Genomic DNA, 25200 nt, shown 5'->3' with positions numbered 1-25200 from the left:
TCCATTTGGGGTACCACGGTCCATTCAATGGATGGATCCACCAGTCCTTTAACTCTGGCTGCATGTTGGCTGTCTGTATTGCAGTCTCTGTGGTCCCACTAGCTGAACACAGTTTTTGGTACTTTAACACACAGAACATAGATGAATCCTCTGTCATAATCACTTCAAATGATAACCACATAGATAGAATAGAATAGAATAGAATAGAATAAACCAGGTTGGAAGAGACCTTCAAGATCATCGCGTCCAACCTATCACCCAACACCACCCAATCAACTAACCCATGTAACCAAGCACCCTGTCAAGTCTCCTCCTGAACACCTCCAGTGACGGCGACTCCACCACCTCCCCAGGCAGCCCATTCCAATGGGCAATCACTCTCTCCGTGTAAAACTTCCTCCTGACCTCCAGCCTGAACTTCCCCTGGCGCAGCCTGAGACTGTGTCCTCTTGTTCTGGTGCTGGCTGCCTGGGAGAAGAGACCAACCTCTGCCTGTTTACAACCTCCCTTCAGGTAGTTGTAGAGAGCAATAAGGTCACCCCTGAGTCTCCTCCTCTCCAGGCTAAGCAGCCCCAGCTCCCTCAGTCTCTCTTCATAGGGCTTGTGTTCCAAGCCCCTCACTAACTTCGTTGCCCTTCTCTGGACTCGCTCCAGCAAGTCAACATCCTTCCTAAACTGAGGGGCCCAGAACTGGACACAGATCAATGTTACAATTGTTCCAACAAGCCAATTTACATTTGATAATCAAGAAGTTAAAGTTTTTGAACCCACAGGAAACCTAATTACATAACTACATCAGCATACATTTATAACCACACACACTCTCAGCACATCATTATAGTGCAGCAGAAAAAATTACCATCACTTTTCTAAATAACCAGTTTACCATTACTATTACACTTTACCCATCCCCAATGACATTAGAATAAACTTTATCAGAATAAACCAAACCAGGTTGGAAGAGACCTTCAAGATCATCGTGTCCAACCCATCAACCAATCCAACCCACCCAAACAGCTAACCCATGGCACCAAGCACCCCATCAAGTCTCCTTCTGAACACCCTCAACGACGGCGACTCAACCACCTCCCCAGGCAACCCATTCCAATGGGCAATCACTCTTTCTGTATAGAACTTCTTCCTAACATCCAACCTGAACCTCCCCTGGTGCAGCCTGAGACTGTGTCCTCTTGTTCTGGTACTGGGTGCCTGGGAGAAGAGACCATCATCAGCCTGTCTACAACCTCCCTTCAGGTAGTTGTAGAGAGTGATAAGGTCACCCCTGAGTCTCCTCTTCTCCAGGCTAAGCAGCCCCAGCTCCCTCAGCCTCTCCTCATAGGGCTTGTGTTCCAAACCCCTCACCAACTTTGTTGCTCTTCTCTGGACTCGTTCCAGCAAGTCAACATCCTTCCTAAACTGAGGGGCCCAGAACTGGACACAGTACTCGAGGTGTGGCCTAACCAGTGCAGTGTACAGGGGCAGAATGACCTCCCTGCTCCTGCTGGCCACACTGTTCCTGATGCAGGCCAGGATGCCATTGGCCTTCTTGGCTGCCTGGGCACACTGCAGGCTCATGTTCATCCTACCATCAACCAGCACCCCCAGGTCCCTCTCTGCCTGGCTGCTCTCTAGCCACTCTGACCCCAGCCTGTAGCACTGCATGGGGTTGTTGTGGCCAATGTGCAGAACCCGGCATTTGGATGTGTTAAATCTCATGCCGTTGGATTCTGCCCATCTGTCCAGCCTGTCGAGGTCTCTCTGCAAAGCCTCTCTACCCTCCAGCAGATCAACTCTTGCCCCCAGCTTGGTGTCGTCAGCAAATTTACTGATGATGGACTCAATGCCCTCATCCAGATCATCAATAAAGATGTTAAAGAGCACAGGGCCCAGCACTGATCCTTGGGGCACACCACTAGTGACTGGCTGCCAGCTGGATGTGGCACCATTCACCACCACTCTCTGGGCTCGGCCCTCCAGCCAGTTCCTAACCCATCGCAGTGTGCTCCCGTCCAAGCCATGGGCTGACAGCTTGGCCAGCAGTTTGCTATGGGGGACGGTGTCAAAGGCCTTGCTGAGGTCCAGGTAGACTACATCAACAGGCCTCCCCACATCCACCAGGCGGGTCACCTGATCATAGAAGGAGATCAGGTTGGTCAGGCAGGACCTGCCCTTCCTAAATCCATGCTGGCTAGGCCTGATCCCTTGGCCATCCTGTAAGTGTTGTGTTATTGAACTCAGGATGACCTGTTCCATGATCTTGCCTGGCACTGAGGTCAGGCTGACAGGCCGGTAATTCCCTGGCTCATCCAACCGGCCCTTCTTATGGATGGGCACCACATTGGCCAGCTTCCAGTCCTCTGGGACCTCACCAGTGAGCCAGGACTGCTGGAAAATTATGGAGAGTGGCTTGGCCAGCTCATCTGCCAGCTCTCTCAGCACCCTAGGATGAATCCCATCTGGTCCCATGGACTTGTGGGGATCCAAGCTGCTAAGGAGAGTTCCAACCACCGCCTCATGGAACATAGGGAAACTGTGCAGCTCCCTGGCTCCTTCTGCTAGCTCTGCAGGCCAGCTATCAGGAAGACGTTCTGTCCTTCTAGTAAAAATTGAGGCAAAGAAGGTGTTAAGTATCTCTGCCTTTTCCTTATCCTTGGTTACAATGTTCCCCTCCGTATCCACCAAGGAGTGGAGGTTTTCCTTCCCCTTCCTCTTACTATTAATGTATTTATAGAAGGACTTTTTGTTGTCCTTCACAGTAGAGGCCAGTTTAAGCTCCAAGTGTGCTTTTGCCTCCCTAATTCTCTTCCTACAACACCTAGCAACATCCTTAAACATTCTGTGGGTTGCCTCCCCTCACTTCCAAAGGTGATACACCCTCTTTTTTTCCCTCAGTTCCATTAAAAGTTCATGAACCATCCAGGCTGGCCGTCTGCCCCGGCGGCTCATCTTCTGGCACATTGGCACAGCCTGTCCCTGAGCCTTCAACAATTCTTCATTGAAGTAGGTCCAGCTCTCCTGGACCCCTTTGTTTTTAAGGGCTTTATCCCAAGGAACCCTCTGAATTAGTTCCTTGAGTAACCCAAAGTCTGCCCTCCGGAAGTCCAGAGTGGAGGTCTTCTTGCCGCCCCTCTTGACTTGACCAAAAACCGAGAATTCAATTATCTCGTGGTCACTGGACCCCAAACACCCTCCAACCACCACATCGCCCACCAGCCCTTCCCTGTTGGTGAAGAGGAGGTCAAGCATAGCCTTGCCCCTGGTAGGCTCTCGCAGCACCTGGGATAAGAAGCTGTCCTCCATGCATTCTAAAAACCTTCTAGACTGTCTCCTCTCTGCCGTGTTGAGTTCCCAGCAGATGTCAGGCAGGTTGAAGTCGCCCATGAGAACAAGGTCCAGAGATCTTGAGACAGCCCTAAGCTGCCTATAGAATGCTTCGTCAACATCTTCCTCCTGGTTGGGTGGTCTATAACAGACTCCAACCAGGGTGTCTGCCCTGCTGGTCTTCCCTCTAATTCTTATCCACAAGCATTCAACCCGATCGTCCCTAGTCTCCATCTCAATGGCATCTAGTGCCTTCCTGATGTAAAGGGCCACCCCAGGATCTTTTATACACAGAATGAAATCCTTGGTATTTTCTTGCAATGCAGATTCGATGTCACACAATATCAGGTGTTTCAAAAGGTGGGTTTGTCTCACTAGTTCCAGAGCCTTCAGACTGAGGTGTTCCTGAAGTGGTCCTTTTACTCACGAAGCATGTGTCCACCCTTGTTTTGCAGTACGGCCAGCTGGATCTGTTGTTAACAAAACCAAGAAAAGATCCTTCCCAGGGGGAAATTAGTGACTCTCCTTTCCCAGTTGTTATTAACCCTTTACCCCCAGCTTCAATCCCATATACATCAGGAATCCCAAAGGTGGGATCTGAGACCAGAACAAAACAAAAAGCCGCTTTCTGGGCCTCCTCTATTAATAGAGGCCGCTGATAAGCAAATTGGCCCTCACCTACTTACAGAATCTAATAACCTGGAACAATGCCCTACAGGATTTTTACTTCCAGTCCAGTCCTGGGTCAACACCCCATATAGATGTCATCTTCTGGACTCCATTTAATATTACTATTGAGGGCTAATTTATCATATAAGACTTTTACCTCTTTTTTTTTTCCTCTCTATCCATAATCACCAGTACCCTTACAGCAGTTACCAACATTCTAGCTTTTGCCTTCTGTTTCTCTTCATCCCTCCTTACAAACACCTTCTGAGCTTCACGTAGTAATTCCTCTAAACCTCTGTCTTGCCAATCCTCGATCTTTTCCAATTTCCAATATCTGCCCATGGTTTTGCCTCAAACTGCATCCTGAGAAGTATCACCCCAGCTGCAGAACTGGGATCTATTCCAGATTAGAGCTGCAAACTTCTCTTTAATCTTACCATCCACTCCATAGGCAGCTTCCTCTGATGCTCACTATAGGCTTTATAAAAATTTCTGGGCACAGCTTCTTTAATTCCTTGTATTACCTCCCATGTTCTGTCTCCCTTGAAGCCGTTGATGGTCCCACTGAGGATCTTGATTAGGCCACTTCTGATTTCTTGGTGGCCCCCCCACTCTGATTTTACCTCTCCCATATTCTCACACCATCCTGTCTGCCTTTTCCTTGTCTTTGTCCTTAAATATGGGAACAGGAGTAGGGCGTGAAGCCCTAATCCAAACAGCAGCATATTCAGTTTCTTCCCTACTAAAACATTTTTCAAAGCTTGGCAAATCCAATCATCAAAAGATAAACCATTTTTTTCTTTGATTTCCCTTTTCTCAACTCATCATCCCAATACTATAATATGATCCCTAAGGCGCTCTCTGAGATGGGAATGGGAGGGAGTTCTGATGACTTGCTTTTGTCCCATTCTCCTGATCACTTATCACTGCCCGGGGGTCAAAACCGAGCGGCGGCAGTTGAAGCGCCATCCCCGAGCCACTAGCCCGCTCCCTGCGAACGACCGACCCCCCCCTCACTGTGCCGATCCCCTGCAAAGTCAAACCGCAAAAAAAACCTCACCCGCCGTAGCCCAGGTCCCTGCCCTCCTGCGGAAACCTGAAACCACGGAAAAAAACCCTTCCCGAAGCAGGTCCCTCAAACCGAGGTCCCCCCCTAAAAACCGGGACTTCAGACCCGCGAGCCTGACCGCGCCACGGGCCCCCACAGTTCGAGCCCCACTAAGGAACCGACCGCAGGATACGAAAAACTCCTGAAACCGGGTCCCCCACCGCCGGAACCCCGGAAACCAGGACGTCAGACCCGCGAGCGTGACCGCACCATGGGCCCCCACGGTTCAAGTCCCCCTAAGGAACCGACCGCAGGATATGAAAAATTCCTGAACCCGGGTCCCCCACTGCCGGAACCCCGGAAACCAGGACATCAAACCCGCGACCGCCACCGCGACACGGGCCCCCACGGCCCAGGCCCCTCCAGAAACCGGACCGCAGGATACCAAAACCCCGAAACCGGGCCCCTCAACACCGGGATGCTGAAAACCGGGATGCAGCGCTGGTAGCCCGATCCCTACAGACGACCAGTCTCCACAGCCCCTAGACCGTAGAAACAACGCTGCCCCTTCACAGCCCAAATTCTCCAGGGCTGTGAAGATCACCTGACTACCACCCAGAATCCTGGAATCCTCACCCACAGTGAAATTCCGGGACCCCGTAGCCAGGACCCCTGCCCAAGCAAAACTCACCGAACGGCCTGGCTCCTATGCATCCTGATTGACACGAACTATTACTCCATACATCACACCCACCAATTCTTGCAGTAAAAAAATTACTATCCACAATCCAAACAATCCTTGCCTTGGGGTTTGAAGAGACACAATCCTCCTTCCAACCCCAATTGTCCCTTCTCCTGAGATCAATTTAACATAAAACTCGCTCTCTACATCCCCTTTAGGAACCTTGGCAACACCAATAACCCTCCTTCTCCGACCTGAGCCTGGCCACCTCCTGGGCCTGATCCTTTACCAGTCCCTGGTGGGCACGGCTCAGCCACTGCAGCTCTCCCCGCTACAGCTCCTGCTCCGCCCGCCGCACTACCGCAGGTGCTGGTGCAAACACTGACACTGGCCTGGCAGCTCCGGCTGCTCTACGCGCAGCCCCTACCCTAATGGCCCCGGCTCCAGGCCCGCCCGGAGCCGATCCAACTAAGCTTAAAAAAAAACCCTTAAGATCTCTCTTCTCCTTGGGCACTCTCGTTTCAAATGCCCGACATTCCCACAATCTACTTTTCTCGCTAGGCCCTTCCTCCATCTGCCTTTTTGCCTTATCCTTATCCTGCGTATTATGCCTCCAACGCGCAACCCCAGAGGACTGTCCGGGGGTATATTCTTGGGTACCCTTGTTGCTCCCATGTTTCCCGGGGCTGGTCTACACCTGACCCTTGCCCCATTTCGGGAGGTCCACGCTTTCCATCACCAACTGCTTCATCCCTTCACTGGCCAAGTCCCTCGCGGGAGCTTGGAAACACAGTTATAAGGACTCTGCACCCACTTCGTGGATCCGGACTGTCCAGCCCACGTCTCACGCACGCACACACTCTCACTGACCTCAATACCCGCCCAACTGGACAATACTTACAGTCCTTTTCTTGCCCCGGTCTTTGTGAACTAGAATTACAGGCTAGTTCTGGGAGCTCCTTCCCTTGCCTTTATCTTATAATATTGGCTGGATCATCTACCCGTGTTCCGAGAGGCTTCCAGGGTCCTCCTTCTGGGCTGTCGAAATCGGCGGGGGCACCCCCCCTTCTGAAGGGTCCCGACAGCTGTTGCAGACAGGATAATCACGTCGGGGTCACCAAATAGTGAGAAACGAACTCACTGCTGAAATTTATAACCAGTTTATTATAAAATAAAGGCAACACAGCGCTGGGCGCATAGCGAGTTTGCTAGAGGAGCACCCTAACAACACGAGGTGAACTTATATAGACGGCAAACATACATATTAATATATTAAAAAGTACATATTCATATATTCCCCAACACGCTCCTACCCCTCTCCATCAGGACTGAGACAAAACCTGCACTTTTGACCTGGCCAGTCTTTAGACATGTTGGCACCTCCCCTTTCTCTCCCAATACCCCACACAATCCAGACCATCAGCCCAATAGTCCAGGCCCAACAATTGAGCCCCACGGTCCCCAGTATTTCCCCTTGTGAAAGCCAAATATTATAACCAGTTTCTCACAGCACTCACTATGCTGAAATACATAATCATTGCAGACTGAGGTATTATATTTATCCTCCTCCTTTGTTCTAGAGAGAACAAACTGATACAACTAGGTGAAGACAACATTCCTCTTTGATCTCCCACTACCTTTCTGCCTGTAAAGTGCAGACAGAGCCAGAAACTGACTTTGCAAACCAGCATCTTCTTAAACAGCATGATAGGCTTGCTGTAGGAATTTACAGTTTATAGTCCTCAGAGCTACTCACCTGACCTAGTGTAGGTGTCTGCTTCAGGATGAGCTGAATGATTCTTCAAGCCTCACTGAATGTATTGATTACATTTTTCATTGGCTAAAACAGGAGCATAGACTAGTTGCTCCTGAAGGAAAGACCTATTCAGATAGATGTTGTTGGTATCTGAATCTAGGGATATCTGAGTCCCACCCTAAATATCTTTTGTTATAGATGCCTGTTAAGTCTGTCATCAGCTATGTATCTGTTTTATGCTTGACAAAGAGCAGACCCATCTTCACATGCTGTGGAGGCATACATTTTCTTACCAGTTTACGCTTGAAACAAGTGCACTGGACATAAAAGAGTAATTTCTTTGTGCTAGATGTTGGGCAGCTCTCCCATGGTTTAACAATCTGTTTGTTGTTCTGATTCTCTTCCTAACTGTATTTTTTTTATTTAATTCCTTATGGTACATTTTTAATGTATACCATATAGTGCTCAAGCTGAGGAGAACTGATAAGATGGAAAACAGAGGAATTAGGAGGTAGAAGAGGAACGTGCTTGGGGAGTGTGCTAGTATTTCTAAATTAAACTTTCCCTTGCAAACCAAGCAGTGCTCTGATTTGTTTTCATTCTTAAATAATTGTTCCATTCCTACTGTAGGCTTATGGTGCCCTGAGGTGACAGGGAAGGAACTGGGACAAGCCAAAGGCAAAGCAGTCATGGAGAGCTGGAAGCCTTCTTGTCAGGGAATGATAGAACTGCTTGGAAAACAGGCCATTTTCTGTGGTTATATATTTAGACAGGAAAAAGTAGTTAGAGAGTTATCTTGAGGAATGACTGGGCATGCTATTTGGCTTTTTGCTTACACATTATCAGATCTTTCTAGTGTTACAGCTTTCTTGCTTTGGTAGTAATCCTAACCTTGACAAGAAAAAATACTTTGTGTAAACTGGCAGAGTAATGCAGCATATGTTATTAAAAACTATTCTAAATTCACATCTAAAACCTAGGTTCACATGAAGGCTTGTGGGCACACACTTGGAGTGCTGCTTAGAAACTGTAAAGCAGGTTATTGATGTTGTGTTTCGTGAGCTTGGTCGGAAAAATAATCTGATTCAGGTTATGTAAAAGACTATTGCTTTTAATCCCTTTGAATGTGTGAATTTATTTTGGAATATGACACATGCCAAATCAGAGTCTTCAATATCTGAGAATTGATTTCAGCACTGCTTAGAGTTTAGTTTTTACAAGATAAGAATAATATTATCTAAAATAAACATAAGGCAAGCAAAAAAGAAGTGAAAATATGCTAATGAGGGAGAGGAATAAGAAATTGAATGTAAAATCTTTCATCTGATGTTTTAAGTCTTCCTTTGGAACTGCATAGGAGTAACTCTTAGCTAAGATACAAGAAAACAAAGGTCAAGAGGACAAAACCCCAAAACAAAATACACCCCCCCCCAAGAACAAACAATGCCCCCCCAAACAATAAAAAACTCTAAACAAGCCCAACCAAACAAAAAAACCCTAATATTGCAAAGATTGCAGTCTATATTCTCAGACCTTTTAGTACCAAGAAAAATGCAGTTGCATCCTCCTTGTGCATTTGTGAATTAATATTGTGAGTTAATGTAAGTAACCTTCCTATGTTAAAGATCAAAGGCATAGCTTTAATTTGCAATCTTTACTATTAGGATTTATAAGTAGTTTGCTGAGTTGTGGTGTAATGCTAGTTAGTAATTTTTCTGCGGTTTACTGAAGTTCTGCCAGAAGGTAAACTGTACTACTGTCCACCGAAGTTAGTGCAAAGCTTTCTGTTGACTCCAGCTGGCCATCAGATAATGCACTCTTACTTCTGTTGAAGTTTATGTGCAGTGACTGCAAAAACACATACTGGCTGGAAAGGATTCCAAGATTTGAATTCCAACATTCAATATATTCTACGCAAAATACACACAGGAACAAATGAAGAATCAGTATGGTTTCTTATCAAGCATAAAAAATAATAGCTAATGTATGATGAAGGCAGTAAGGTAGAAACTAGAATGGATAGGAAAATTATCTGGTGAATTAATACAATTGCACATTGAAAGAATGGGGGAGTCAAAGATTCATGTCACTAAAAGAGTCATGAACATGTGGGATAGCACTGATGTAGTAATATGGTGCTGTTAAAGTATTAGACAAAAAAATCAGAAAGAAGTGAAGAAAAACAGTGAAAGAAATAGGTTCAAGACATAATCCAAAACGCTTGCATCTGTAAATAAATAAGGCCAAAGTTAGACAAGTTTTTTAGGACTGTTAATGTATGGGCTAGTGTAGTGGGTTGAGAGAAGGCCTAGCTCTCCCTCCCCCACAAAGAGGAAAAAAAAACCACAGCTAACTCAGTCAGAGAAGCAAAAGGAATGCTATATTTACAAGCAAAAATGAACTGCAGGTTATATATATATACACAATATACAGTAGTTACAATATATATACAGAAATATACAACAAAGAAAAAAAAATACAGGAACAAAACTCCCTCCTCCGGACAGAGGAGGGTTCCCCCTCTGTACCCCACTCTCTCCCCCTACCTCCCTTTTTTCCCAAAAGGGGCTAGAGAGAGAGAAAAGGTAATTAATAAGGATGAAATTTTGTTAGGCCTCTGTGGTGAAGGCACATTATGCCCCAATACTGAATCTTGTCCCAGCATGTGGGCAAGTTCCCCCTCCTCCTGGAGGAAGACAAAAGCCAAGGCATTAGCCAGGCTTGCACGCACCCAGCGCATGCAGCGCTTGTGCTTACACCAAGTATGGGCATAATTCTAGCTTCACGCTTTCTATAGGCTGAAGCCAGTTGCTTATGAGAGTGCCCATTGGTCAAGCCCAGCCTCGAGGAATCTATAAGTATCACCCCAGTTGGTGAACACGTTGCCCCCTCATTTACTTTGTCTCTGTGCTTGCTCGAGAGAGTAACTCTCGAGCTGCAGCCTTTGCCATTGAGCTTGTTGTTGTTAGCTTCTGTTATACATGCACGCATACTGGAAGCCTCTGCATTGTTGAAGAAGCCCAGAGGGAGGACCTTCGCTGAGCCTGAGGAGCTCAGCATTGCTACAACCAGTCGTGCCGATCGGAAGAGCCCATCGTGCCACCGGAGGACTGGACCAACCCCCCCCCCGCGGGTAAGATCTGCCCAGTTGCCGGGGAGAAGGGACTTGATCAATACCGAGTGCCGCTCTGAGGAGCCGCCGAGTGCCGCTCTGAGCCCTGTGAATTCCAGGGAAAACCAGAGCATTGTTCGTGCTTGTATTGCACCGGACCCGGGACCACTACGAGAGTCCTGTTGCTCCTTTAACCTCGGTAAAGAAAATCCGCCGCCTAACGCAGCCGCATTCTCCCCCTGAGGCTGTTTGCATCAGCCCCGAGAACCGTCGTGGTTGGGCCGACCCCCGTAGCTTCGCCTGCTTCCGTCGTTCGAGCCCACCTACCGGCCACCGTCGTCCCGCCCTGCCGTGCGAGCCGACTTTAGAGGGCCGACCCCACGGACCGACCCTGTCCAGGACCGATCCCTGTTGTCTGAAGGGAATTGAATATTGTCCACGTGCTTTCCACCCACTAGCACTGAGTTCAAAGTATCCGCGTCTAGCAGAGTAAGCGCTGACGCATAGAAAGATTATAATATTGCTGTATATAGCCAGAAGCCGCCCGCGTCCCGCCGAGTCTCCATCTAGTGGCCAAGCGGCGGAACTGCACCCTTCGTTATATAAATATAGAAAGGGTTTATAGATAGTTCAATTACGTTATAATCATAACACTAAGCCAGTTGTGGAATCTATTTCACGAACGTGCACTGGAACATGTATATAAGTTGGTGATTCATCGGTTATTAATAGTTTGATAATTAATAAAAATAATATTTTTCATAATTCATATTTCATACTCATAAATTTAATAACCTCTTCACCACAGCCTCAAAAAAGCGCATGCAGTATTAGTGCTTATCTGGTATCCAAGGTCAAACTCCGGCTGCTCAGAAGCAGACAGGCTGGAAAAGCAGGACAGAGAGGAACTGAGAAAAATTCCAACTGAACTCAAACTTAAAGTTGTATTCTACCAATCTACCAATGAAATTCATTTAGAATATCTGATTGTTTTCGTTATTATTCCAAAATATTCAGCCAGAGTGTTCCAGCACTGTCCCTTTCTTAAAGGCACAGCCTCAAACGGTCACAGCTAGGAATGGGAATAGGCAAAAACATAACAGGGATTGCAGAGTATAACATAGTTGGTTACTGAATACCAGACCACTCATGATGTTCAGAAATGCAAGGCTGGGCATTTTACAATGAAAAGTCATTTACCCACTTTGTTAATTTTGAAGTTTATGGTGTCCAGAAAGGGCCTTTTGAATTACTTTTGACAATTCAGTAAATATCTCTTTCAGTTGTGTAGCCTGATCAGAAAAGAAAATGGGGTGGGAAACATTTAAACAGAACTATTATATATGTCAGTAATACAAATTTATAGGAGTACTGTGCTGAATTATGGGAATCCAGCAAGAGTGATATCTGTGAGTAAGGACATGTAAAACTCTCACCATAAAAAACACCAAACCAAAAGTGATGGAAAGGACTGGCATTATTTCAGGTAGAAGGAAGGAAATAAGAGGCTATGAATAGTGTATTGAAGTCAGACCAAAACCCAGCCATGAGTCTGATCCATCCTGTCGTATTTTGGATACTTAGAGTATAGATGTCTATAAATGAAGTAGTCAGCTTGGACGCCTTTCATGGCCAGTGAAGAGAAATAGGTGCTGTTAGGGAATTGTTCATCTGACTTCAGTGACTGGAAAGAGAACCCATGCTGAGCTTTGGTCAGTGGAAACCCACAGATCCCACAGTGTATTTCTTTACACAGGAACTCAGTCACTGAATCAGAGGTATGAAGTTAAAACTTGTCTGGATAAAAAGGTACTTTTTTTACAGAACCTCTTACTGTGGAAGTGGTTTAACACAACCAGTAGGTTGTGTTCTCAGGCATGCTGCATTCTGGCTTGCAACATTCATCATTGGTTTGAGAGTAAAAATAGACACAGCAGATCTTTACAGTATTACTACACTTCATTCCATAAAATAAACTTTCAGAGAAGACATAGAAGAATGAGTTTCAGCTAAACAGGCTGATGTCCTCAGCCATCTTTCACAGAGAGAAAAACTCCCTTGAGGGTAGATGCAATGGCCTACAGAGACACCTCTGTATTCTTGCTGACTGTGGAGTCTTCATGGATTCAAACAGACTAACTGGAAGAATGCACCTGAATGCTCTTGGAAAGGAGATAATTCCAGGTTCCAGTTTGCCTCTGTCTTCTGTGATACCTAAACTGGTTCTGGTGGCTGTCTGAGTTGTTTCCTTAAGGTAGAGTTGATTTCTTAAGGAAGAATGTTGTAGTGTAAATATGCATGCAGCTATTTAGTATTCATGAGACACATACTCTAAAAATACATATTTGAAGTCTTGTTTGGTTTGCCTTATTTCAGAATTTTACAGGCATAAAAATGAGTCAGGCAGTAGGCTCTAGGAATGGGCAACTCCCTCTCAGGGCAAAGAACAAGCACAGGTTTGTCACTGTCTAGTGACACAGCATTCACATGATATTGGAAACTACAAATTGCTTAGTGGTTGCCTGCTGTTGTGGCTTGGCCCCAGCCAGCAGCTGAGCACTACGTGGCTGCTCCCTTGCCCTTCCCCCTGTCCCTGTGGGCTGGTAAGGAAAGTTGGGAGAAAAAGGTAAAATCCCATGGTTTAAAAAAAGAAGAGTTTAACAAACAACACAAAAAGAAAAGAAACAACAGTGATGACAATAATATAAACGAAATAATATATAAAATGAGTGATGTTCAACACAACTGCTCACTGCTCCAAACACTGCCAACACCACCCAGATGCTGGGGATGCTCTGCCCACTTGAACTGTGCACACTTCTGCCAAACAACTCCACTTTTATATATACTGGGTGTGACATCAGTTGGCTGGTTCAGTTCAGCTATCCTGGCTGTGTCCCTTCTTAGCTTCATATGAAGATGATCCCTATCCTACCTGAACCCAAGACACCAGTGTGATTTTAAAATTGCTAGCATTTTCTCAATGATTTGGTCTCAGGTGGTGTACTGTGCATTATGAATATTTTGTAATACTTATCTGCTTTTCTTTGAGCACTGACTTAACACCTAAAATAGTGCTGTCTTTGCCAAGCATAGGTTCATATAATTTCAACCTTTTAAAATTTGATTCTTTACTTAAGTTTTCGATTTTGGGTTCAGTTGATGGATAAGTAACACAGATGACACAAGAAACATCTGTTCATTTCACTGTTGAGAAGGAATCACTGGCCATTCTAGTTTTGCATTGAGCAGAGTAGCAGCTCATGTTACATCACTTTTGACTCCTGTATTCATTTTTTATCAAATTTTTAAATTTTCTAGATTTGAGTTTTTGCTCTGGTAAAGTCTCATTGCAGGAATGAGTAAGCATTCTGAGTTTTGGTCTGAGGACTCTGCCCTTGTAATATTATCTTTGTTGATATTAATTTTCCACCTGAAATCATGATCCTCTGCCTTTATCACATTATAATCCTCCCCAGAGCAACCATTTGTGATGCTGCAGGCAGATTATGACTTCAAGTGAAGAATTAAGCTTCAGCAAACAGAGGCAGATGAGCTCTTAAAGAGATAAAGATCCCATTTTCTTGCTAGTAATGAACAGGAACAGAGAAAAACATATCAAATATGAAGAAGAATCATTGTCTATAAACAGACTTTTCTGGAAGTCACAAGTGACTTTTTCATATTGAAACATAATAATCAGTAAACCTTGCTGTATTATGAAGTCACTCAGTGAGACAGACCCACAGACTTAAATCCCAATTTGGCATGCTTTTCTAAGCACTTTTAGCTTCTACCAAATTCTTCTGTTACATAAACTTACTTTCCTAAAGAGTTTTATCCAGTTAGTAGGGATGCGAGTGTGGTGAAGGAGCAGTTGCAGTGTCAGGTGTATTACAAGGCTTCAGCCAGAAGCCATTACCTTTAAATGAATCATCATACACTTAAAACATACAAAATCTCTTCTGACTTCAGAACTCAGAATATGTTTGCTGGCTATTTTGGCATCTTAAGGAGTATTTTACCATGGAATAACCTTTCGTGCACATGAGCATTTTTTTGGTAAAAAAAAAAATTCCACAAGAAGTAAGCTCTGTAATCATAGGCTGCCTGTGTGTTTTTCCCTGTCATTCTAAATAGTCCTAGTATCACACTGAATGATACTTTTTAAGCATCTGCTGGCTATTTCACAGTGTAGAAAGAAAATGAAGCAGTAAGCAGAGCATCTCACAGATATTTGAATGTTTAGAGAGACTGGCCTCCATTGAGATAAAAGGAATCAAAGCGTGGCCCTGCTTGTACTCTATTGCTTCAGTAAAATAGGAGGGCTTATAAAAAGGGATGTAGGAAATTTTGGCCCTATATTTCCATCATATGTAATTCATAGCCCTGAACCTCCCAGATGGACTAAGTAGGGCTGGCCTCTGTTGTTGTCCCTCCTGTCTACTGTTCAGAAATGGAAGGTTGCTTCCTGGAAGTTACTTCAGTAAATGTTTCACCTTGGCACTTCAAGTTTTTCATATCATCTGCTGCATGCTTGCATGTCTATGTAAATATGTTTGTTCCTGCTGTTCAGGGGTATATTTACTCAGTGGAGTGCAACTTTAAATAATGAGAATAGCTGCTTGTCTCTTTGAGCACCCAGAACAGACTGCAACTCTCTTCCCTTGCAATGTTATAAATATTAGAGGAACAAATCCATTTTGCATAGATATGCACATATATGGATATCTGACATTTGATCGCTTCAGTTTTCCAATGTAATGACATTTTCACAGAACTTTTCTGTGCTGATTTCCTAATTAAGACAAAACAACAACAAAACCAAGCAAAATGGAATGCTAAATCCATAACCAAAAGCTAAGGGAAGGGAGAAAAAAGAACTGCAACCAGCAACAGCTGGGCACTGCCTTCCACAACTGGATTTTCTAGAAGGCACAAAAATGGGTGGACGTGGCACTTCAGGAAATGGTTGAAGAGCCATGGTGGAGTTGGGTTGATGATTGGACTAGATAATCTTAGAGGTCTTTTCCAACTGATGCAGTTTTATTCTGGATGGTCAGGTCTCCCCCCAAATTTAGCAGCACCAAAACTCTTAACAAGGGCTGTTAATAATAAGTAAGTGTTGCCACCTACCCATTTTATGTTGCTTTCCTTCTCAGGAAAGCATACATCATTTCAGCTCACAATTCCTAAAACAATTACTCAGGAGACCAAGATTAACCTGGAAAATTTTAATTATAAATTTTAAATTAGAACTATTTAGTTATAAATAACTGAAAGTGTGAGCTTATGAAGAAAAGCAACAGGAGTTACTGCTGCTAGCTGTGCCAATAATGAGTATAATTGAGAAATACAGAACAAATTTGATATTTGAAGGGTTAAATCTTGGAGAGCTGAGCGCCAAGCACTGCTGGACTGATAAGAAGGAGACAGTGTTGGCCTTGATGGCTTGTGAACTATGGGAACTCAGTGCAGCAGTGCTGTTGGAGGAGGGCAGATATTTGATTATGAGTGGTTGTTATGACCTGAGAGGGTCAGACTTCAGACATACAGAAGATTTATGTAACAGAGTCCCTGGTTCCTGTTGTAAACTGCTTCTGCGTTGTATTAGTTTTATAAAGAAGAATTCTGCATAATAAAGTAGACACCTGGCCTGCATCAGGCTGCGTCCCATCTCTTAATCGCGGCAAATGGTGACCCCCAACGTGATAGGGACAATGAAACGCTAAGCTGCGTCCTGCCGTGTATTCCCTCGGAACTTTGAATGAGCTACTGAAAGGAAGCAGGAAAAGCCGGCCGGCCAGAGCAATCCCTCTCGCTGGACGAGAGGTGAGCCGTGGGAAATATGGGGAACCAGAAGAGTTCCTCAGAAAGAGACACCTATGAATTAATGCAAGAACTCCTTAAAAAGCATGGCAAGGTTATCTGTGGCCGTGATCTTAAGGAGATGCTGGAGTGGGTGCAGGAGAACATCCCGATAGTTACAATATCTAGCATATTTACGAGTGAAATCTGGGATCAAGTGGGGGTGAAGTTATGGGATGCTGCTACTACAGGGAATGTTGAGGCATAGCGTATGCTCCCATGGTGGCGGATTATATTTGAGATGATTAAAGCACAAGAAGGGAACTCGGAACAGAGTATTGAGGGAGCTCAGACTCCTCCTCCGTTACCCTCTAAGCTGCCACCAAAGCCAAAGCTGCGGACTGAGACTTTGGGTACACACACAGCAGAATACCCCCCCCCCCCCCCCCGAAGAGGACCTCCTAGATCCAGGTCATGTCTATCCTGAACGGGAACCAGACCTTTATCTCCGGGATCCTCACAATGTGTGGGCTTCTATTAAGCGCCAAGCTTTGTGGGATGGAGACACTGAGGTTGCCGCAAGAATCATGGCTCCTGTACTGTACACGGGAAGAGGGGGTAACCCTCAATGGGAGGATTTGTCCTTCCCAGTGATTAAAGAACTCTGTCGTACTGCCGCTGAGCATGGGCTCTCTTCTCCTTATTTCACTAATCTTTTAACATCTATACTTGACAATCACGTAATGACACCATACGACTTAAAATCTCTAGCACAACTGTTGCTAACTCCGTCTCAGTATACTTTATGGGAGTTCCAGTGGAGAAAAGGGCTCCAAGTGCTCTTACTTACATATGCGGGACATAACAATCAGGCTTTAGCAGCACTCACATTGGATGACCTCATGGGCACAGGTCAACACAGCGACCCGGCAGCGCAAGCCCGCAACTGCCCGTGGGAAGCCCTGGAAGCATCATGAGAGGAGGCATGAAAGGCTTTTCTTAAAGTCCCGGACTTCCAAAAACCACAAAAAGTTTTTACGAATATCATTCAGGAACCGCGGGAACCTTATATGCAATTCATAGATAGGCTTAAACTGGCCTTAGAACGCCAAATCAATAACTGTTGAAATTAGCTGTGGAAAATGCAAATGCAGATTGTAAGAAGCTGTTAAAATCTTTGCCTAATCAAAACCCCACCTTGTTAGAAATGATTGAGGCATGTAATAAGATAGGTACGATGGAACATAAGTATGAAGCTATGGCTGCAGCTTTTGCATCTATGAATGGTCCAATGAATACAGGAGTTTGTTATGGCTGTGGGAAACCGGGTCATCTCAGAAAGAATTGTTTGGTAGCTAATACTGGAGCCAAACCTAAGGCACCCAGGATTTGCCCTAAGTGCCAGAAGGGGAGGCATTATGCTAACCAATGTCGATCTAAGTATAATTCTCAAGGGCAGCCTGCGCAGGGAAACTGGATGTGGAGTGTGGGACAGTGCCGCGTGCAGACACAAATCATCCAGCCGTCACCGGCCAGCCAGATGCCGGCAGCACGCACGTCTCTGACCTCCGCCCAGCAACAGCAGGCAGCGCAGGACTGGACCTGGCAACCTCCGACACAGTAACTTTACTTGATACCACGGTACATTTATTGCCAACAGGTGTGTCAGGTCCTCTTCCAGTTAAAACTCAGGCATTAATATTAGGTAGATCATCAACAACGATATGAGGACTTTTTGTGCTTCCTGGGGTTATCAATTCTGACAGCACAGATAAAATTCAGATCATGGCATGGACTCTGTTTCCTCCCTGCACGGTACCGAAGGGAAGTCGTATTGCACAGCTATTACTGCTTCCCTTGGGATCAGAACGTCCCCTTGTAAAGGGACCTTTAAGAAATAAAGGAGGATTCAGGTCTACTGGGGATCCACAGATTCTGTGGGTACAGACTATCTCTCAAAAACGTCCTATTTGTCAATGTGTCCTGATGTATGGTCATCAGAAAATAGTGCTTAGTGGTATTATTGATACTGGAGCAGACGTCACAGTGATTTCTAAAGCTAAATGGCCCCCCCGCTGGCCTGTAGCTAGTGCATCTCAGGCGCTGGCAGGCATAGGGGGAGCTGGAGAAAGTCATCAGAGCCTGAATTTCATTCAGATTCAGGGACCAGAAGGACATATAGCTTCTGTGAAACCTTTTGTTTTATCTGTGCCTATGGTGCTATGGGGTCGTGATGTGCTTTCACAATGGGGGATGACCATGAACACCCATTTTTAGAGGGGGCCATTGCGGTGTGCAACACCCTCCAGTTAACATGGAAAACAAATTCCCACTGTCTGGGTGGATCAATGGCCCCTACCATTGGAAAAGCTTCGCGCACTCCAAGAACTAGTCACAGAGCAACTGGGGAAAGGGCATATTGTACCCTCCACGACTCCATGGAACTCTCCTATTTTTGTCATCAAAAAACAAACAGGCAAGTGGTGCTTACTCCATGATCTCAGAAAGATTAATGACGTTATGGAAGATATGGGGAGCCTTCAACCAGGGCTACCCTCACCCACAATGATACCATGACATTGGCATTTAACTGTTACTGACCTAAAAGATTGCTTCTTTAGCATTCCTTTACATCCAAATGATGCTCTTAAATTTGCTTTTTCAGTTCCAGACATCAACATGCAACAACCTTTGCAGAGATATCATTTTGTTGTGCTTCCACAAGGAATGAAAAACAGTCCTACAATTTGTCAGTGGTATGTAGCAAAAATTCTTAGTCCTGTTCAAGAGGCATTTCCTGATGTTCTGATATATCATTACATGGATGACATTCTAGTGGCAGCACAAAGCCCCGAGCTCATGGAGAAAGCTGTAGCCCTTACTGTATCTACTGTGACTAAAGTGGAATTTTGTGTAGCACCTGAGAAAATTCAGAATGTACCACCTTGGGAATATTTAGGGTGGAGAATTTGGACCCAAACAATTGTTCCACAGTCTTTACAGATCAATGTACATGTGAAAACACTTCATGATGTTCAGAAATTGCTTGGAACCATAAATTTCCTTCATCTTTTAAATTGCTTGCTAATTGGGGACTTTTTATCTTGCTTTGTGGCTGTCAATGGCTCCATGTCCCAGTGGAGGCCAGTGACAAGCGGAGTCCCTCAGGGATCAGTCCTGGGACCTGTCTTATTCAACATCTTTGTGGGGGACATGGACAGTGGCATTGAGTGCACCCTCAGCAAGTTTGCTGATGACACCAAGCTGTGTGGTGCAGCAGACACGCTGGAGGGAAGGGAGGCCATCCAGAGGGACCTTGACAGGCTGGAGAGGTGGGCACAGGCCAACCTCATGAAGTTCAATAAGAGCAAGTGCAGGGTCCTGCATCTGGGTCGAGGCAATCCCAGGCACAAATACAGGCTGGGCAGTGACTGGCTGGAGGGTAGCCCTGAGGAGAGAGACTTGGGGGTGCTGGTGGACAAAAAGCTCAACATGAGCTCTCAGTGTGCACTTGCAGCCTGCAAAGCCAATCAGATCCTGGGCTGCATCAGGAGAAGTGTGGCTAGCAGGTCGAGGGAGGTGATCCTCCCCCTCTACTCAGCCCTGGTGAGACCCCACCTGGAGTACTGTGTCCAGTTCTGGAGCCCCTATTACAAGAGGGATGTGGAGGTGCTGGAACGTGTCCAGAGAAGGGCCACGAGGATGATCAGAGGGCTGGAGCACCTCTCCTATGAGGACAGACTGAAGGAGTTGGGGCTGTACAGTCTGCAGAAGAGAAGGCTCCGAGGAGACCTAATTGTGGCCTTCCAGTATCTGAAGGGGGCCTACAGGAAGGCTGGGGAAGGACTTCTCAGGATCTCAGGTAGTGATAGGACTAGGGGGAATGGAATGGAGCTGGAGGTGGGGAGATTCAGGCTGGATGTGAGGAGGAGGTTCTTCACCATGAGAGTGGTGAAACCCTGGAATGGGTTGTCCAGGGAGGTGGTCGAGGCCCCGTCCCTGGGGGTGTTTAAGAGCAGGCTGGATGAGGCTCTGTCCAGCCTGATCTAGTGTGGGGTGTCCCTGTCCATGGCAGGGGGGTTGGAACTAGATGATCCTTGTGGTCCCTTCCAACCCTGAATGAAACTATGAAACTATGAAACTATGAAATTATGTATACTTTTACTGCTTTATTCTTTTTGCTGCTTTTTTCACCTTGTTTATTATAATGTTTATAGAGTTTGATTAATTGCTTTGTTAAGGAGATTCTTGTTATATAACAGAAGGGGGAAATGAAGGGTTAAATCTTGGAGAGCCGAGCGCCAAGCACTGCCGGACTGATAAGAAGGAGACAGTGTTGGCCTTGATGGTTTGTGAACTATGGGAACTCAGTGCTGTTGGAGGAAGGCAGATATTTGTTTATGAGTGGTTGTTATGACCTGAGAGGGTCAGACTTCAGACATACAGAAGATTTATGTAACAGAGTCCCTGGTTCCTGTTGTAAACTGCTTCTGCGATGTTTTAGTTTTATAAAGAAGAATTCTGCATAATAAAGTAGACACCTGGCCTGCATCAGGCTGCGTCCCGTCTCTTAATCATGGCAGATATTAACAATATTTGGCAAGATCCCTTATTATTATATGCAGTATGTATTGATGTTATATTAACTTAAGATGAGCATGTTTAAGTGGTTGTTAAGGTCCTGTATAATTTTTCTGTTGTTACATGGCTCAGTCCTGGGAGATGTCACACGATGATTGCTTTTGATGTTACAGGGCTTTAGATCAAGTCCTCGTCACATAAGAAGACGTGTAGCACCTCGCCTCGAGGAAACACAACCTTTAGTGGAAGCTCACCGCCTAAGTGAGCAGGAAACTTCTGTAAGAAAAAGGAAAATCAAGAAAAGCAGCCGAATTCAACCAGAATTTTATCATTCTGTTCAAGTTACCCCAACTCGAAAACCTGTAAGTATTCTACCTTCAGGGAGAAATAGCACTCAAAGTATATTATAGAGTAATGTAATGTAATTCTGGGGGTTGGGCCATCTGTATTCTGTTCCTCAATTTAAGAACCCTTTCGGTTCTCATGTTCAGTGAATCTAGATATAAGTTTGTTAGGGTGTATTTAATGTTGATGAGTTACTAAAAAAATTCAGTTCTGAAGAGGGGGTTTTGAATTTTGATCTTTATTTAATATTCAGTCTATAGTCAATATTTAAACAAGATATTTTGTTTGATAGTTTTATAGTGATGTTACAAATTTTTATAGCACACATTTATGTTGTTGAAATTCCTCACACAGATTTATCAGAGATTCTATGTATTGAACCAAATTTATATTATATCTCATTACTAGATACAAATCGGAGGTCTCTTCTGCCTTATACATTATTTGCAGTCTTTCTGCTCATCAAAACTTGTATCAAGTCCTATCATTCTTTGCTCTTCAGCTTGGTATACACATAGTTCTTTTAATATTAATAACCCACTTTTAGTGAGTTGTGGTGGGTTTGGAAGGGTAAGGCCAAGAAGCCTCCTCCCTTCCCCCTTGTAAGGCAAAGGGAAAGAAACTTGAAGGGAAAGGGAAAAAAAAACCTCACAAGCTGAATTAGCAAAGCAGTGGAGCTTTATATTTACAAAGCAATGTAGGGTATGCAGGGGAATATTTACAAATTTACAATATCTACAATATATACAAAGATATACAACAGAGTAACACAGAAATGAGAGTAACCCCCCTCGGCAGAGAGGGGGTTCCCCACCTCCGCTCTCCCCTCTCTCCCCCCCCTTTTCCCAGAGTGGGATAGAAGAGAGAGAGAGCGAAAGAAAGAAGTTAAAAGCAGTTTTGTGTTAATTGGAAAAGCAGTTAATACAGGCCTTATCAAGTTTGTCAGTTTGAAGGCCGGAGCCTTGGCAGAAAGCCCATCACAGAGACAGAGCTGCACTGTGGAGGAGCGGAAGCAAGACTGATAGAAAAGTCCTGGAAATGTCCAGTTCACTCCCAGTTCCGAAGGTGCTTCCTCCCACTCTCCCAATGAAATTAGTTTAGATTATTCCTTCCGTTTACCAACTTCCGTCCACCATATCCCCTTTCTTAAGGGGGCAACGTCAACCGGCCACATGAGTAAATATGACAATGCATTGAAACTCTTACATGGTTCCTTATGTACATGCACGTGAAGATACTTTCTGTGGACATAATGCACGTCTCTTCTTGATAAGATCCCATTTCTTTTATGCATTTGCTGACTAACCTATCTGTGCCAATGTTAGGGGGATCGAAACATCTCTATTAAGACAGTATTATTAAAAAGGTAACTCTTGAGCATACTCTGAAAAAAAATATTATCTTGAGGTTGCACCAACGTAACTGAACCTTACTAGATTTCTGTTAATTGAGCATCAAGAATTACCACTGAGCTGTGAATGCAATTTGAGAAAGAGAATTCCATTGTGGAAGTACATTACCCGAGAGCAAGAAACTTGTGCAAAGAAAAGAAAGAAAGACAGAGTTTCCAACAAATTGCAGAAATGTTTACCTTTTAGCCAATACATTTAATTTGTCAGCTATTACTTCACTACTGCCTAATTTCCTCTGTTCTGTCATGATTCTGTTTATTATTTATTTTATTCTGCAGCTGTTTCTGTGCTTTAGTTCTGATTTTTAAAAAAAGATCTGGTCTTCCTTTCTTCTGTGATTCTGATTCTGTGGTCTTCCTTTCACTCCCACCCTATCTTTGATTTCTAGACTACTCTCCTACACTTATTAGGTCTCCAGCTTCTCACCAGGCTCCCCTCTGTTCATTGCTTGTTCTGGTCTGCTTTTTTTCCTTCCTTCATGTCTTCCACCATCTCCTTTATTATTTTCCATTCCACTGCTGTTCTTTCAATTATGTTTTTTGTTTGACTGTTCTTATTTTTTCCATAGTAGGCCTATACTGAGCATAAGCCTGTGTGGACGTTTGAGGCTGTGCCTTTAAGAAAAGGGACAGTGCTGGGACACTCTGGCTGAATGTTTTGGAATATTAACGAAAACAATCAGATATTCTAAATGAATTTCATTAGTAGATTGGTAGAATGCAACTTTAAGTTTTGAGTTCAGTTGGCTCCTTTCCTTCTCCCTTTCCAGCTCGTCTGCTTCTGAGCTCCCTGCCAGAGCGACCCTGAACAGATAAGCATGAGGCCTACTAATATTCTGCTTTATTAATTTCCTGTTTTTTTCTCTTTTTCTAACCCTCTTTGGGAAAAAAGGGGAGAGAAGGGGCTACAGGGGGGGAACCCTCCTCTGGAGGAGGGAATTTCGTTCCTGTATTCTTGGTTTTTTTTTTACTTTGCTGTATATTTCTGTGTATATATTGTAAATACTGTAAATTGTGTACATATCTTGCATTTTCCACATTGCTTGTAAAATATAGCATTTCCCTTTGCTTCTCCGTCTGGGCTAGCTGTATTTTTTCTTCCTTTTTGTGGGGGAGAGAGAGCTTAGGCCTTCTCTCCAAACCACCACAGCCTACTTGTAACTGATGAGGCTGTTACCAACTGCTAGTGATTACCAGCATGGGAAAAACAGCATGAGTGGTGCTGAATTAAGTAGCTAAAACTGTGGAAATGGTGTAAGTGGCAAAAGAGGCTTTGAAGAATGGAATAGTGAGGTTAACAAAGCTCACTTTGCTTTTCCCCAAATTCAGTAATCCATCAGGGACTTCAGGACAAGCAAAGAAAAAAAAAAAGTATAAAAATAGAAAATGTGCAGTGTCACTGTATAACTTCACTTCCTATCATTTCATGGGTCGGTACTGCATCTGACAAGACCTACCACTGAAAAAATAATAAATCCCAGATTTAGAGAAAACTTTTTATAGTGCTGTCACCATTATGTCACTATCTTGAAATTGCTTTTGCAAAAGTATATCTTTTATGCACCTTCATAGTTCTTTTGATAGGCTTTTGTTCTACAGCCTTAACAAACTCACATTTCTACAAGGAAAGAATAAATCATTATCTTTATTAGACTAAGATCCAGAAAACATAAGTCACCAATTTAATTTCTCATGGACGTTGTAAATTATTTGAATGTATTAACACAATGGTGACAGGGTGAGTAAGGTTCATGCCATGACAAATCACTACAGCATTTTGAAGTTCCACACAGTCATCATGTCATCCATCTCACAGTTTGTTGCAGCTTCATTCCACATAATCAAAATGTCTTGAGGATGAGAGACTTTTGGCCTTTCTCTTTGTACAGTTGTACATGATTCAGTGCCAGAAATGCAATTGTCAATCTGCATAATTTCTTTCCATTATTTTTTCCTGTTATTCCTAGCTCTGCCCACTTGAACCACTTTAAATAAATCATTTGTTGTCTTGATGTTTACATTATGGAAATCCTTGCAGGCAGCTACAGTCATAGTCTGCTTAGTCACCACTTGAAAAAATAATGGATGGTGTCTGCTATCTAGAAGACATAATTTCTCCTTGTAAAAAAGTTCTGATCATTTTTGTTGTTATTTTTCCTACTTGGAATTTTTTGTCTCTATTTTCTGAAGTGGAAGAATGGCTATTTCCAAAGTAACCACAAAACAGCCTTATAGAAAGATTTTTCTTTGCTTCAGGAAATGCTTGAGTCATCAATCCTAAAACATGTTCACCTCTTTTGCTGCCATATTACTGCTGTCATACTTAAAGATTTCAGAAATTTAATTAGAAGTTTTATTGGCTATTTATATACTAGGGTTTTTAAAATTTAATTATTGCTGCTAATTTAGATTATTTTGTGTTTGACTGGTTTTGTTGTGCCTGAATCTTGTTTTGCAGTTTCCTAGT

The 25200-nt window shown here is 44.2% G+C and overlaps 1 protein-coding gene across 12 annotated transcripts in view; it reads left to right on the top strand.

The window, feature by feature from the left end:
* Positions 1 to 25200, top strand: part of DST (dystonin) — a 523559-nt gene that overhangs the window by 7594 nt on the left and 490765 nt on the right. For all 12 annotated transcript variants that reach the window (XM_068142981.1, XM_068142971.1, XM_068142968.1 and 9 more), the window contains exon 3: positions 21151 to 21339. In XM_068142981.1, coding sequence (XP_067999082.1) covers positions 21151 to 21339 — 189 coding nt within the window. The remainder of the gene's footprint in view (positions 1 to 21150; positions 21340 to 25200) is intronic.

The sequence above is a fragment of the Melanerpes formicivorus genome, unplaced genomic scaffold, assembly GCF_026170545.1.
Source record: "Melanerpes formicivorus ecotype bairdi unplaced genomic scaffold, bMelFor1.0.p_v2 SCAF_9, whole genome shotgun sequence".
NCBI lineage: Eukaryota > Metazoa > Chordata > Aves > Piciformes > Picidae > Melanerpes > Melanerpes formicivorus.
The sequence above is the reverse complement of the archived record's forward strand: the minus strand, read 5'-3'. Positions and strand labels throughout refer to the sequence as shown.